This window comes from Scardinius erythrophthalmus (genome assembly GCF_964197995.2).
Source record: "Scardinius erythrophthalmus genome assembly, chromosome: 23".
NCBI lineage: Eukaryota > Metazoa > Chordata > Actinopteri > Cypriniformes > Leuciscidae > Scardinius > Scardinius erythrophthalmus.
The window spans coordinates 31,585,951-31,601,601 of NC_138243.1; the positions used below are offsets into that span (position 1 = coordinate 31,585,951).

General features: G+C 36.8%; 1 protein-coding gene across 1 annotated transcript in view; it reads left to right on the top strand.

Annotated features, from left to right (window-relative positions):
- The window catches only part of LOC308684095 (B-cell receptor CD22-like), a 33,502-nt gene that overhangs the window by 3,151 nt on the left and 14,700 nt on the right, over positions 1-15,651 (top strand). The window contains exon 2 of the mRNA XM_081355135.1: positions 7,912-8,044. Coding sequence (XP_081211261.1) covers positions 7,942-8,044 — 103 coding nt within the window. The 5' untranslated portion in view covers positions 7,912-7,941. The remainder of the gene's footprint in view (positions 1-7,911; positions 8,045-15,651) is intronic.

Genomic DNA, 15,651 nt, shown 5'->3' on the forward strand with positions numbered 1-15,651 from the left:
CTCATACCTCTGTTTACATCCTGTTTTCGGTGGAAGGCCATAGTAATCGATTGTCGAGTTCACGCGCGTGATCATAGGCACTAAACCTATGCGCGTGAACTCGACAGTCAATTACTATGGCCTTCCACCGAAAACAGGATGTAAACAGAGGTATGAGCGCTGGCTGAATTAACTTCATTTTTATTAATATCTCTAACATCTACTGCAGTCAGATTCACCGTGTTCACTCAGAAGGAATCACTCACATTTTCTGTGCACTTGTAATGACACATCAAGGATGTTAAGAGCCTAAAAGCAGGTTTAGTACTTGCCCTATTGAAGTCAATAGGGTGCAAATTTTAAAAATAGAATAACTCGGTGTAGGCAACACCGATTTTTGTCGTTGTTCTCTGTATTGACAGCACTCCAAATGTACAAAAAAATGAGCTCAATGTTAAAATTGACCGGAGTTCTCCTTTAACATCCTTGATGTGTCATTACAAGTGCACAGAAAATGTGAGTGATTCCTTCTGAGTGAACACGAGTGAATCTGACTGCAGTAGATGTTAGAGATATTAATAAAAATGAAGTTAATTCAGCCAGCGCAAATACCTGTGTTTACATCCTGTTTTCGGTGGAAGGCCATAGTAATCGATTGCCGAGTTCACGTGCATAGGTTTAGTGCCTATGATCACGCGCGTGAACTCGACAATCGATTACTATGGCCTTCCACCGAAAACAGGACACACATTTTAAAAATAGAATAACTCAGTGTAGGCAACACCGATTTGTGTCGTTGTTCTCTGTATTGACAGCACTCCAAATGTACAAAAAAATGAGCTCAATGTTAAAACTGACCGGAGTTCTCCTTTAAGTTCTTTAAAGAGGACTCTTGTTGTTTTCAGGCTCTACTAGAACAGGTTTTCCTGCTTGAATGTTGATTATTCTCCTCATATTCTCCATTGTTGCGGCTCCTCTCTTCCCAGTCTGTCAGTAACGCTCTGTTTACTTCCTGTCTCTATGAAGCCCCTCCTTCTGAAAAGCACACTGTGCTCTGATTGGTCGGCTGGAGCAGTGTGTTGTGATTGGTCGAGCGCTTCGAGTGTGTTTGGGAAATGTCCCGCCCCTTACCATAACCGCCAGTTTCAACATACTACTAACTCACTCAACCAGGCCACGCCCCTTTATTCTACGTATAAATTATTTAAATGAGGAATATTGTGACGTGTTCGTTCCCGGAAGAAACTCAAGACTACAATGGAGGCGTTTCAGGAGTTCAGGAACACTGACTCTGATATAGAGAATAACTCACTTTTTTATGTTCAAACAGCAACACTACACTCTAAAGAGAGATGGAAAAGGTTCTGTTTAAGATTCGTCAAACGAGCTAGCAGGTTCTCTCGCGTGTCGATGGGACGCAGGCGGAGGGCATCTCGGATTAGCGCTCGCGGAGTCTGTTTTCTGCGGATCACTCTGGAGTCATTATGAAGCTCTCGTGTGGAAACCCTGCAGGAAGAGTTCGTTCCGTCTTTTCATGAGCTCCCTGCTTTATTAACGCTGTTAATGACTTGAAGGATTCGGTGGCCCTTAACAGCGTAATGAGTCGTCCCGCGAGCCTGAGGATTGAGGAGACGGAAACACTTCATTAGATCAGATGCGAGACTCACAGTTTATACATGCAACTTTGTTTTTCAAGACCTTCTGGTAGAAAGACTGTCTCTGCCACAGAAGATCATGCTTTTGTAAATCACAATTATGACATTAAGTCGAAATTATGATATTAAAAAGTCACAATTACAACAATAAAAAGTAAAAATTACGACATTATTTAAAAAAAAGTCTAAATTATGGCATTATAACGTCTAAAATACAACAATAAACGTTTACAACATTAGATTGTTAAATTACAACATTAAAAAAGTCTAAATTGTGACATTAAAACGTCTAAATTACGACAATAAAAAGTTAAAATTATGACAGTCGAAATTACATTATAAAAAATCTAAATAACAAAGTTGAAATTTTGACATTAAAAAGTAGAAATTATGACAACCAAGTCAAAATTGCAACAATAAGTCAATAATGAAAATACGACTATAAAAAGTTGAAATTTACATTTAAAAAGTCAAAATCACGAAAGTTGCAATTGACATTAAAAAGTCGAAATTACGTTGATAAAAAGGAGCGTCGGGTCACAGACAGAAACACTTCATTAGATCAGATGTGCGAATTACAATTTCTACATGCAACTTTGTGTTTCAAGACTTGTGACTTTAATGTTTTTTCAAATTGAAAAGTGAGAAAGAACGATGACATTTCACAATTTTATCAAACATTAACAAAGAATAATAGCAAATGACTAGTTAATGCACTGGCTAATGGGACCTTATTGTAAAGTATTAGCAAATAAATGTGTTTATTAATGTGTATGTTTGTGGAAGTAGTGCTTGTGAACAACATCATATTTATATAATGCATAAATCAGCAGTATAACTCATCGCGCACACTGCAAAAAATGCTTTTCTTACTTAGTATTTTTGTCCAGTCCAAATATCTAAAAAATTCCTAAATAAAGATGTCTTTACTAAAGTAGTATAATCCCATAAGCTGTTATGTCTTGTTTTCTGGGAACATAAATCAAAATGAAGTGAGTTTTAACAAGCAAAATGATCTGCCAATGGGGTAAGAAAAATAATCTTGTTTCTGTTTCAAGTAAGATTATTTTTCTGACCCCATTTGCAGATAATTTTGCTTTTATTAAGCAACAACTCACTTAATTTGGATTTATTTCCCCAGAAAAGAAGACATAAAATCGTATGGCATTTTACTACTTTAGCAAAGACAAATTTATTTAAGAATTTTTAGATATTTGAACTGGAAAGTGGAAACAAGACAAAAATACTAAGTAAGAAAAGCATTTTTGCAGTGCACTAATTAGAGATGCACCGATTACAATTTTCTGGGCCGATTCCGATTTCCGATTTTTCATTAAGTTTGACCTGCCGATACCGATTTTAGCCGATTCCGATTTCATTTTTTCTAACCACTTTACAGCACACACAAATATTTATTTTATATCTTTTCTGTAATAGAACATTTTACAATTTGCATAGTTCACACACATCTAAAGTGCAGTGTTGTGGAAGAACCATTTCCTTTTCACATTCAATATCCAATAATTATATTATATATAGCAAACGAAACGTCTGTATGAAAACAGGGAATGGCAATAAAATAATAGGCTATATAAATAAAAAATAAAATAAATATAGCCTTGCAGTATAAAGATATTTCTCAAAGCACACACACACAGGCCTATTGCAATCACTTGTACAAACTGAATAATAAAACAAGTTTAAAGGGTACATTTTCTATAAATATTAGTCTTTGTTTTCTTTTCTGACATAGCCTGCTCCAGTTCTTGTTAAAACACACAAATTCTGTGCATTTTGGGCACTTTTTTAGTGAAACCCTATTTAGGCTATTTTCCATCAAAAGTGTGCTTTCCCTTTAATTGAGCGTGAGCAGTGCAGCAAATAGACTCGGCGCCGAAACACGGGCTTCACTGCTCGCGACGCTCCTGCTTGACGCTCACGCGCTGCTCCTGCTTCCGTTGTGAATGCACTCATTGATAAACATGCACGCCGAAAAAAAATACGCGCTTGCGGTCTGAACGGACGTAATTCACGAGGTTTTCTACATGTGCTCCGTGTGCACGTGTGATGCTGATGTTGCGCGATGTTAATTATGCGGCGCCCGAGTGCATTAGACCGGCATAAAATCGGCATTTGTCAGACTGACCGGCCGGTCGCCGGTTACGGCCGATCACGTGAAAATCGGCCAATTCCGGTCACCAGCCGATCAATCGGTGCATCTCTAGCACTAATTATGAGACTGTATAGATAAGCGTGTGATGAACCCGCAGTCGCTGTATAATCCATCAGATCTGCATTTCCATGTAAAGCGGGCCGCGAATCCCTTGTAAATGTTGGGATGTAAATGAGCGCATGTTTCCCGGCTTCGGTGAGACGTGCTTGAACGGTTTCAGAGGTTATTTAGCAGCTCGGCTCTAAAGAAACATCTTTGTCTTCTCCGCTGCGCTCTGATACCAATTATGCTAAGCATTAGAAAATTTAAACAGGACCGTCTCTTATCGGCTAATCCTGGAGTTATAGATTCCATTAAAAATGCATGAGGAGTTTTACGGATGAATCCGCTGATGTTGCGTGTCAAACTCTCTCTCTCTCTCTCCGTTATCTTCTCATTATTCTGATAGGATCCCGTTTCCACAGAGAGACGGTCTGTCACTCATCCTACAGGAGCTGATCTGTACAAATCCTCCAAACCAAAGTCACTTTCCAAACTTTCAACCTGAGAACAAGAAGTCAATAAAGCTGATTCGACACTCTGGTCATGAGAATACCTGTGTTATTCTCTCATTAAACCATTGCTGATGACTAACGGTAGAGCGATGTGTCGTTCAGGACGATTAATCGCACGATATTTGCCTGTTTTGAGAGTCTCAGCATGTTTGGTTTCAATAAAAGCTGTTTTTGGACTAACGAGGAAGTTTTGAGTTCTGAAACTTACAGGGTTTTTATTTTACAATGAGCTCTTACATGTAAAAAGATCAAAGAAAAAGCAAAAAGTTGAAATTACGGCATTGAATAAAAATGTGAAATTATGACAATAAAAATTTGAAATTACGACAGTAAAAAGACAATATTATGACCATAAAAAGACAAAATTACGACATTAAAAAGTAAAAATGACAGTCGAAATTATGACTAAAAAGTCGAAATTACAACATTAAAAAGTCAAAATAACAGTCGAAATAGACATTTAAAAAGTCGAAATTACAAAATTTGCAATTGACAAAAAAAAATCTAAATTACGGCAAAAAGTCAAAATTATGACAGTAAAAAGTAGAAAATTAAACAATATAAAGTCGAAATTACAACATTTAAAATTATGACATTAAACATTGACATACTAAATCAAAATTATGACATTAACAAGTAAAAATTATGATAGAAAATTTTGACTTTTATGTCATAATTAAGATTTAACAAAGCATGATTTTATACTTTTGTGGCAAAAATAGAGCTTCCTTTGTGGCTTCCAGAATCAGCTCAGCGAACCGAATCCACGGTATCATCCCGAGGGATTCAAACACGGATCAGATAAGGGTCCTGTTTGTCATGTGACTTTATCTCCTCAAATGCCCAGCGCTTCTCGGCTCTGTTCTGATAATTAGACGCTTGTGTTTCTGCCCTCGGGCCTGAGATGAGTTAAAGTGGGAAAATAGCAGAATACAGGGATTATCAGGAATCCTTGATCGGCGTGGGTCGGTGTGCGGGAGCGTTTCATTGTGCCTGATAATATTCTTATCGCTGGTGCCGATGTCACAGCAAAGTGCCAAGGATTTACCATACTTGCCATTCAAAGTTTGACGTCCCTCCGACAGCTCAAAGACAACAAGATCCTTCGTTTTTCTGCAGAGACGCTTCATCTTTTACTCTCCCTCATGACGTTCTGTCTTCTGTGTGTGTGTGTATATAATGTACAGTAGCACTCAAAAATACAGTAAAACAGTGAAATATTTTTATAATGTAAAATACCTGTTTTCTATGTGAATATACACTACCAGTCAAACGTTTTGGATCTTTATGATCTTTAATGTTTAAAAAAACACAAAAAACACTAATATTGTTAAATATTTTGACAATTTAAAATAATATGATAATAATCATAAATGTTTCTTGAGCATCAAATCATCATAGTGATTTCTGAAGGATCATGTGTAGGGCTGTAATCTCCCAGTCGATTAGTCGATTATTTAAATTCTGATTGGTCGATTTTTTGCCTCGTTCATTTAATTAGTTTTGCCGCGTTCATTTCATTAGTTTTGCCGCGTTCATTTCATCAGGTGAAAAGCACTAATTACTAATGGGGGTGTTTTCAGAGCACCCCTGTTTCACAGGTAACAGTCTGTCCTCAGAACACCCCCCTTGTTTTCACTTCTTTTGGATTAGCCCAACCCACTGGAGAAGAGAGACAGACAGATTGAAGAAAGTAGGCTACTAGAAGGTTTGCTGAATATTATTACTTGATCTGGTTTGTTTAATAAACATTCTTTTTTTTTATTATAGTGGACGTGCCTTTTGTGTTTAAGAGTAAAAGCTTTAAGTTAATAGTCTATTCGTGTCTCAGCCGCGAAGCTGAGCTCCTATGTTCAGCCTCGCTCTGTGGTTATTATAATACATATGACAAAAACAATTGTCTAAATTATGTTGCATATTCCTCAAAAGTTCTTGTGATGATGATATCACTAGTTGACAACATAGTACTATTTTCGGAAATCATAGGCTATGATATTGCGCGCAGATGCACGTGATGCAACGCTGCAGAGCCGACAGCCGACAGACTCGAGTGTCAGACTCATTTCAGTGCAAGATAATTAGGTCAAAAACGATTTAATATACTGAAAATAGCCTTCTAGTTTTTTATGTTTATTTATAATTCATTTAGGCGGACAACAAGGCTACCAAGTACTGCCCACAGTGCACAGCTAATTAATTTAAAGGTTTTTTTTCCCTAACGTCATTTTTAGTCGATTTTAGTCAAAATTTTCAGGATTTTAGTCGACCAAGATTTTCTTTGGTTGATTACAGCCCTAATCATGTGACACTGAAGACTGGAGTAATGATGCTGAAAATTCAGCTTTGATCACAGGAATAAATAGAAAACAACAGTTTTACATCGTAATAATATTTCACAATATTACTTTATTTTTATTATTATTTTATCAAATAAATGCAGCCTTGGTGAGAAGAAGAGATTTCTTTTAAAAACATTAAAAATCTTACAGATCCCAAACTTTATTCCAATGTAAAACAGCTGTGTTCTGTGTCGTCACGGCCGGCTCTGAGCCGTGACAAATGAGGGAGGCATTAAATAAAAAGTATTTATTAACAAAAATAACACTTACAACTCATAACTAAATAAGAAAAAAACATAACTACGGAAAACATTCTGCTCGGAACACCAACGTAAATAAAGAATAAGTTACATAATTAACACAAACACAAAATACAGACTCCAAAATACAAAATAGTAGTACAAAATAGTAATTTATTCCTGTGGTCAAACTGAATTTTCAGCATCATTACTCCAGTCTTCAGTGTCACATGATTCTTCAGAAATCATTCTTATATGATGATTTGATGATCAAGAAACATTTATGATTATTATCAGTGTTGAAAACAGTTGTGCTGCTTCGGATTTTTATGGAAACTGAAGTGTTTTTTGCAGATGAACGAACGCTGAATGTTTACTCCAGGCTGAAGTCGTTGCTGTCCCTAATAAATCGTCTCTCTTGTTAACTTTCTCCTTTGAATATATACAGTATATATATATATATATATAGAGAGAGAGAGAATATAGAGTTCTTTTGTCTTTAATGCATTTGTTGCCCTGAGCTGAAGCTGTTTTTACGCTTCTTGATAAAACTACAACGGCTTTTACCAGGAGGACCTGATTTAGTCTCTCTCTCTCTCGCTCTCTCTCTCTCCACACAAACCTGAATCTTCTCTTCTTGACAAATGTGCCATAATGGAGGCCTTGTTGTGAACGCGCAGGTTTTAGCCGTCGGGTCACTGGTTTTGAAGAAAGGATTCCTGTGAGGCGAAGATGAAGGTCTGCTGATGTTTCTCCAGGCGGTTTCTTTCATCTCTGCTGTTGTTGGTAATCGTGTCCTTACAGATGCTTCTGAACTGTTGCCCTCTGGAAATGAGAGCAATAAGCAGATAAATCAGAGGTTTCCAGAAACAGACCACGCACTATGAGTCTGAATCTCATGTAGCAGCTTCTGTTTGCTGGTTTAGAAACGTCTGATCGACTCATTTTGAACTAGTTTGTCTCTTGTTGCAGATCTCTGACCTGTAGAGCTGAAACGGCACCATGCTGGCGTGTCTTCAGAGACCGAACCAACCGGCCCGTCACCAACACCAACACCGACCGCTGACGTGTGCGACACAGATCCTGGACACGCTCAATCACAAGAGTAAGTCTGCTCTGTCACAGAAGAAAAACATCATGCTTTTGTAAATCACAAATTAAAACACAAACTTGACATTAAAAAGTTGAAATTGAAACAATAAAAGGTTGCAATTAAAACAATAATTACGACATTAACTATAAAGTTGAAATTACAACAGTAAAAAGTAATAGAAATCATAGCAATAAAAAGTAGAAATTACAACAGTCGAAATTACTAAATTAAAAAAGTCTAAATTTGGACAATAAAACATCTAAAATACAACAGTAAACGTTTAAAACATTAGACGTTTAAATTACAACATTAATCAAAAGTCTAAATTATGACATTAAAACATCTAAAATACAACAGTAAACGTTTAAAACATTAGGGCCCGGTTTCACAGACAGGGCTTAGACTAAGCCAGGATTAGACCATAGATCAATTAGGACATTTAAGTAATTTTTATAAACATGCTTAGAAAAAACATTACCGATGTGCATCTTAAAACTAAAAAGGCACTGATATATTTTTAAGATCAGTAAGTGCAAGTTTATTTCAGTGGAAACAGCTCAGACTTACATTTTAGTCTAGGACTAGTCTTAAGCCCTGTCTGTGAAACCAGGGGTAGACGTTCAAATTACAACATTAATTAAAAGTCTAAATTTGGACAATAAAACATCTAAAATACAACAGTAAACATTTAAAACATTAGACGTTCAAATTACAACAAAAGTCTAAATTACGACGATAAAAAGTTACAATTATGAAAGTCGAAATTGCTTGAAAAAAGTCTAAATTTAGACATTAAAATGTCTAAATTACTATAGTAAAAAGTCGAAATTACTATAGGTAAAAGTCATAGAAATCATAGCAGTAAAAAGTAGAAATTAGAAACAGTCGAAATTACAACATTAAAAAAGTTGAAATTATGAAATTAAAACCTCTAAATTACAATGTTAAAAAGTTACAATTATGAAAGTCGAAATTACATTAAAGAAGTCTAAATTTAGACATAAAAATTTCTAAATTACTATAGTAAAATTTGAAATTATGACAATAAAAAGTCAGAAATCATAGCAGTATAAAGTAGAAATTACAACAGTCGAAATTACAACATTAAAAAAGTCAAAATTATGACAGTAAAAAGTCATAGAAATCATAGCAATAAAAAGTAGAAAGTACAACAGTCGAAATTACAACATTAAAAAAGTCTAAATTATGACATTAAAAAGTTGAAATTCTGACAGTAAAAAGTCAAAATGAAGACAACACAATTAAAATGGCAACAATAAAAAGTTGAATAATGAAATTACAACAATAAAAAGTTCGAAATTATGACAGTAAAAAGTTGAAATGAAATAAAAAAATCTAAATTCTGATATTTTTATGTCTAACTGGGGTAGTTAATATTATTATCCAGTATTTTACATCAACAGCCAGAGAACACTGTTGTATCAGCACTTCTGCTTCAAAATGGGATTGATTTTTAGATGTTACTTCATACAGGAGTGTAAGAAAGATAAAATCATTATAATAAAATCTGCTTTGAGCTTATAATATAAATTGTATGCAGTTTCACCATTTTTTTGCTTTATTTATTAGATGCTTTTATCAAAAGCAACTTAACAATTTTACTTATTTGTTTATTTATTTGACATTTTTATCCAAAATGACTTTGGTCCTGAGCATCAGATGGCTAAAATATGAAAGGAATATTAAGTGTTAATGTTAAATTACATGCTGTAGTTTACTAGCTAAATAACTCTTTATTTCTGCATTTATTTATTTATGCATTTTTGCGTGCATTTATTTATACATTTATTTATTCATTTTTGCATGCATTTTTGTGTGCATTTATTTATGCATTTTTTTGTTCATGTATTTATGCATTTTTGCGTGCATGTATTTATTTATTCATTTTTGTATGCATTTTTGTGTGCATTTATTTATGCATATTTATGTTCCTGAGAGTCACACGTGACTGGAAGAACGAGTGAAAGAGACAGACCAGATGAGTGGACGAGAAATCACATATGCATTGATTCCTCTGAGATTCATGTGGCTTTGTATTAATGTGTGTTAATAATAATAATGCGAGAGATGTCTGAAGAGTCTAGACTAAGATAATTATGTTTGTCTCTGCTGTTGTGTAGCTTTAATGGAATACTTGAGTTAATGATGAATATATCTGTCATTATTTCCTCACTTTAAACCCATATGCTGTGAACACTTGGACTTGAAAACTAACTGAAATGCTTGAAATATAGTCCAAGAAAGTCATACTGTTGAGACACACACACACACACACACACACACACACACACACACACACACACACACACACTCTCTCTCTCATGTTTACGTAGATATCTAAATGTGGACATTCCATAGTTGTAATGGTTTTTATACTGTACAAACTGTATATTCTGTCCCCTACTCATCACACACAACTTTCTGCATTTTTACATTTAGAAAAAAAATTGTATTACTTTATTTTTATACAGATTTACAAACAAGGACGTCCCTAAAGGAGGTTTTTGGAGATTTTGTCAGGTTTAGGTCACTTCTGGGTACACATTTGTCCTCAAAACATAGTTAAGTTGGTACACACTCTCACACACTCTCACACACACTTACACTCACTCACTCACACTCACTCTCACACACATGTACACACACTCACACACACTATGGTTTTGTATGGACTGGAGACTCTAGTTGAAGTGTTTTAGAGTGTGTTTTCTGAGTTTGTGTGTTGAATGTCACGGAGCCGCGAGCATTGTGTGTGTGTGTGTGTGTGTGTGTGTGTGTGTGTGTGTGTGTGTGTGTGTGAAAGATCTCCATCTGTTAGTCTTTCCTCTCAGTAATGAACGAGTCCGTCTGTCAAAACCTTCTTTTTCCTGCATGAATATCAGCGGCTTGTTCTTGTTTCTGTCCTACTTTAAGCTCAGTGTGTATCAGAGTGTGTGTGGAGTTAATTATCTGCGTGTTAATTGAGATTTCTTCACCCTCGTCCTCACGATCGAGGGCTTGTTGAACCACTGAACGCTTCTTCAGCTGAGGAACATCAGATGTGTGTGTGCTTCGTGATTGCTGTGTATTTATATCTGAAGGGTTATTGTGTGCCTGGTGGATTATTACTGAAGGTCAGGATGCTAATTACCTCTTCATAACCAACTAACACTGAGACAAAAGAGTTTTAGGGGACTTTTTTTTGCTTTGTTCTGAAACATCGACTGAAATTGTTACAATGTTGCATTTTCTTCATGCTTTGGTTCACTTGCTCAAGGCTGGTCACATGTGAGTTAAACTGTCCTCTCATTGGTCTACATCAGGGGTGTCAAACTCAGGCTACGTTTACACGGAAACGATCTGAAGAGAAAACGCAAAAGTGATCACTTTTTATTCTGCGTTTAGACGAGCGTTATGGGGGGGAAATCTGCGTGCATACGGTGACGCAAAAGTGTGTGAAATTTAATGTAGTATGCACTCCAGGCGGCTAGGTGGCAATGTGAAGCACTGATCGGTGCCTTCACTGTCTAGCAGACTTTTGCGTTTTTACCGTTTAGATGGAAACGCGACGGTGGAGCGTTTTTAAGATTTCCACTCTGGAGGGTGGTTTCACTTTTTTGCGTTTTTAAGCCCCAAAAACGCCGTCGCCGTCTAAACGAAAGGCACATCTGATAAAATATTTTTACGTTTTCACCCGGGAGCGTTCTCGTGTAAACAGGGCCTCAGTTCCTGGAGGGCCACAGCCCTGCAGAGTTTAGCTTCAACCCTAATTAAACACACCTGGCCAGCTAATCAAGTCCTTCAGGCTTATTTGAAAACTGCAGGTGTGTGTGTGTTGAAGCAGGGTTGGAACAAAACTGTGTAGGGCTGTGGCCCTCCAGGAACTGAGTTTGACACCTGTGGTCTACATGTTCCTCATAGTGTCAGATGTATTACGTTGAGGCGTACAATAGCTTGTCACCGGGTCAATACTTTTAAATGGACAACTTTGTTCCTTATCCATCTGTAAACGGTGCATATTAGTACCGTAGAGGAGTTGTGTGTACCTTTAAGGTGCTATCCTGGGGTAAATGAGGTAAAGATGTCCTGTTTATAGTCACTACGTCTACAGAGGAAGTAATTTCATGGGTCTGTAATCAATGATTGGTTTGACTGACTGGTCAATAGTAATGGTTAAGTCTCCCTGTGGTGAAAATCCAGCTTTAATGTAGTTTATGTGTCTATGTGGTGTTTTTAATATGCTTTAAGACAAACCATGTGTAAATTCATAAGTCGACAGCATTGCTGAGTATTTCCTCCTTAAAACTGCAGTGAACCAAAGACAGTCTCAAAAACACGCTTTGAAATCGCTGGTGTTTCTGACGTCACAAACTACCTTGTAACCAATCAGATCAACGTGTGATCGTCAACCAGTGGATCTCTGAGCTGAGCGAGTGAGTGGAGGCGGGGCTCATTTGCATATTCATAGAGCTGCGCATACTAAATGAGGCAAGGGTGTCGAGTTACATTCAAAATATTTTAAGGCATGAAGAATTGTTTTTTTAAGGAAAAAATGTCTACATATGTCATTTTGGTGATCAAAGACGAACTTTAAGAGATAAAATGATTGACTACAGGGGGACTTTAATGAATGGACGTTCACTCTGAGAGCAACAAACACTCAAACTCAAGCACTTTGAACTCACGTCACTTTTGCCTTAAACTTCAAACCTATTGTATTCCACCATCTCCGTTTTGATTGATTTTCCTCCCAGTGTTTGTGGCTCCTCTGTGTTGCTCGACCCCGTTGGGTCTCTCCACCTCCGTTCTTCCCTTCATTTTAAGCACTCAATTTATTTCCTTTATGAGATGGATCTTGTAGATTGAATCATTTTCACAGTTGGAGGCTCATTGTGGGTCTGGAATGAAATGAAGTCCCGAATCAAATCCCAGACGGGAACAACGTGACGGAGGAGACGCTCAAAATGGCTCTGAATGGATTGTGTTTGTGTTTTGAGATCCTTCAATTGTCCGCCACTGAGTGATTTTGATTGACCTGCCTTAATTTCTGCGCTTTTCTTTCCATAAAGGTGTCATTGATTCCAGCCATATCTTCTGCTAGTAGATTTACTGCTCGTAAGTGGAGCACCTTCCACGTGTTGTGGGAAGCTAAACAGCCGTGAAATAGCTTGAATAATACGTTTAAATCCAATCTCGGTTTGTCGGCGGCGCTTTCCTTCACAAGTCCCGCTTTCATTTGAAAGTCAGCATTTGTAGACATCTCAGAATCGTCCACCATTATGATATTGGCCTGAATTTATTGTGGTGATAACAGAGACCTCGCTGTTGTCCTCATTATAGATCCTCAGATGCACTTGACCCTTGTGCGACCTTATGGGCATTTGTCTTTTTCTGTGTTATTTTTTTAAATCATTTAGCCTGTGTTAATGCTAATTGCATACATTTTGGCACAAGTGTGTATTTTTATTGGAATTTCACTATTTCACCTCAATTTCCTTGAATGAATCTATTTTGCACTAGAAACACAAAATAGTTAAACTCAGGACCTTTTGAACAAAAATGTCCCCATTGAAACCCATTAAAACTGGTATTTTTAATCCCAGAGCCATTTAACTTTAAAATTATGCAATCTTTGTTCATAGGCTTGCATTCTGTTGGCAAGGCTTCAAAATTTACATTTGTAAAAATGTTTACCAGATGGTCCAATTTTCCCAGGTTTGGCCTATAAAGCAAATTATTCCTGTTTTCTGCTTCTAAATATTATAGAGCCAATTGGATAAAATATGCAGTGATAATTGTGTGTGTGTGTTGGTATGGGTGTCAGAGTGTGGTTTAAATGTGTATAATAAAAAATGTGTGTGTGCTTGTAATATTTGAGAGAGAAAAACTCAACTACAATGAGTTGCCCCACTGAAAGCTCATTTCTGGAGATATCAACCTCACATTTGGAACACGACTTGTTCAGATGTATTAGAGTTCAACATGTTTTTATAAAAACATTTTTTATGTATAAAATAATGTTCATAAATCATTTTCATAAACCTAAACAACTTTTTTTTGTTTTACTTTTTAAACTTTTTTTTTTACTACAGCAATAATCTATCTATCTGAAACATAACACATGCTTAAAGGGTTAAATTCTCTTGCACAGATGGACGAACGCAAAATATGCTCGATGCTCTGCGATATATGCAAAGTTGCCAAACATCACCATGATTATGAGGCGGAGGAGGACGAAAGTGCCATCATTGCACATATGCTTCAGTTATTGTGTGCAAGAGAGATCTCAGGACTGGTGGGAGCATATTGGCTTTAAATATTGGCTTTAACGAGGAGCAGTGGGTCCGAAGTTTTGTTGTGTACGACAGTATGTTTGTGTCAACGTTTTTTCACATTCCCGGTCCATTCCGTCCCTTTGCAGATGCACGTCGGGGTTTCTCTCGTCATTAAACCGCGGAGACGTCGCCTAATGCCTCAGAAAACCCGATCTGCCTGTTTACATGACAGTCGCACTGGCACATATCTGATTTATTTCCACATATGAATGAGGCCTGAAACCGATCTCGAAATATCTGAATGCATGCGTTTTTTTTTCTGTTTACACGGTCATAGAACTCATTGGATCTGTGTCACATATGAGCAAAAAATTGGAATTGGGTCACATTTCACTGACAGTGTAAATGAGGCCTTTGTCCACTATGGACCTTTGTAACGTTTTTTAATTGATGCTCAAGGGTTAAGTAAACATGCACACTCACTGTATATAAACCTGTGCTTCCACTTTGCCGCTTGTACAGCAGCGTTTTGTAATGTTAATGTTTTAAACTGACGTGGCGTCCCGTTCGTTTCCAAGAGTGGATTGCAAAGCCAAACGCCATGAAATGAATTCCACTCAAGCCGCTGAAACAGAATTAGCTCCTTTCCCATCCCCCTCCTCATCCCTTTTTTTCCTTGATTTCCCAGGGTAATCCAATTTTGTCCTGAAGAAAGACCAAATTAATTTCATAATGCACTGATCAAACATTGCCCGAGGTTTCTCCCTCTACAAAATGAGTTTTTAGAGAGATGCAGATGTCTGAGCGTGAAGGAGAACCTCACAATATCTGCCTTTTTATTGGGCGATTTTTCTTGTGATCATTCCTGCACTCATCACTCTTCTATATTTATATTGCGAAGCCCCTCCAGCGCTCTGTTGGACAGCGCAATCTCAAATTGGAAACATCATTGAGAGTTTTGCATAAGCGCGAGTTACCGGTCGGAAGGATGTTTGCTTTGTGAAACGCTGGGAATAATGCCGTGTAGAGCTGTCAAAATGGCTGAAAAGCTTAATTCGAATTTCTTTCTCAAATATTAGCGAAATTCGAATTCTAAAGGCAATAGAGGAAAAAATGACTGTATTGTCTCCTCTGCCCACAAGAGGGCGCAAGCGAGCGCAATATGCAAATATAAACCAAATTATTGCATCTTTTATTGAAATGACATTCACTTTTTAAAGTGCATTAACTTTTTAAACAATTGTTCTTAAATTAAATAAAATTTCCTTAATGTGCATGCAAGGAAAATTAGGTTATAATAGTGCATAACACTGAGTAAGTGCATCAGTAACCTGATAAAATACA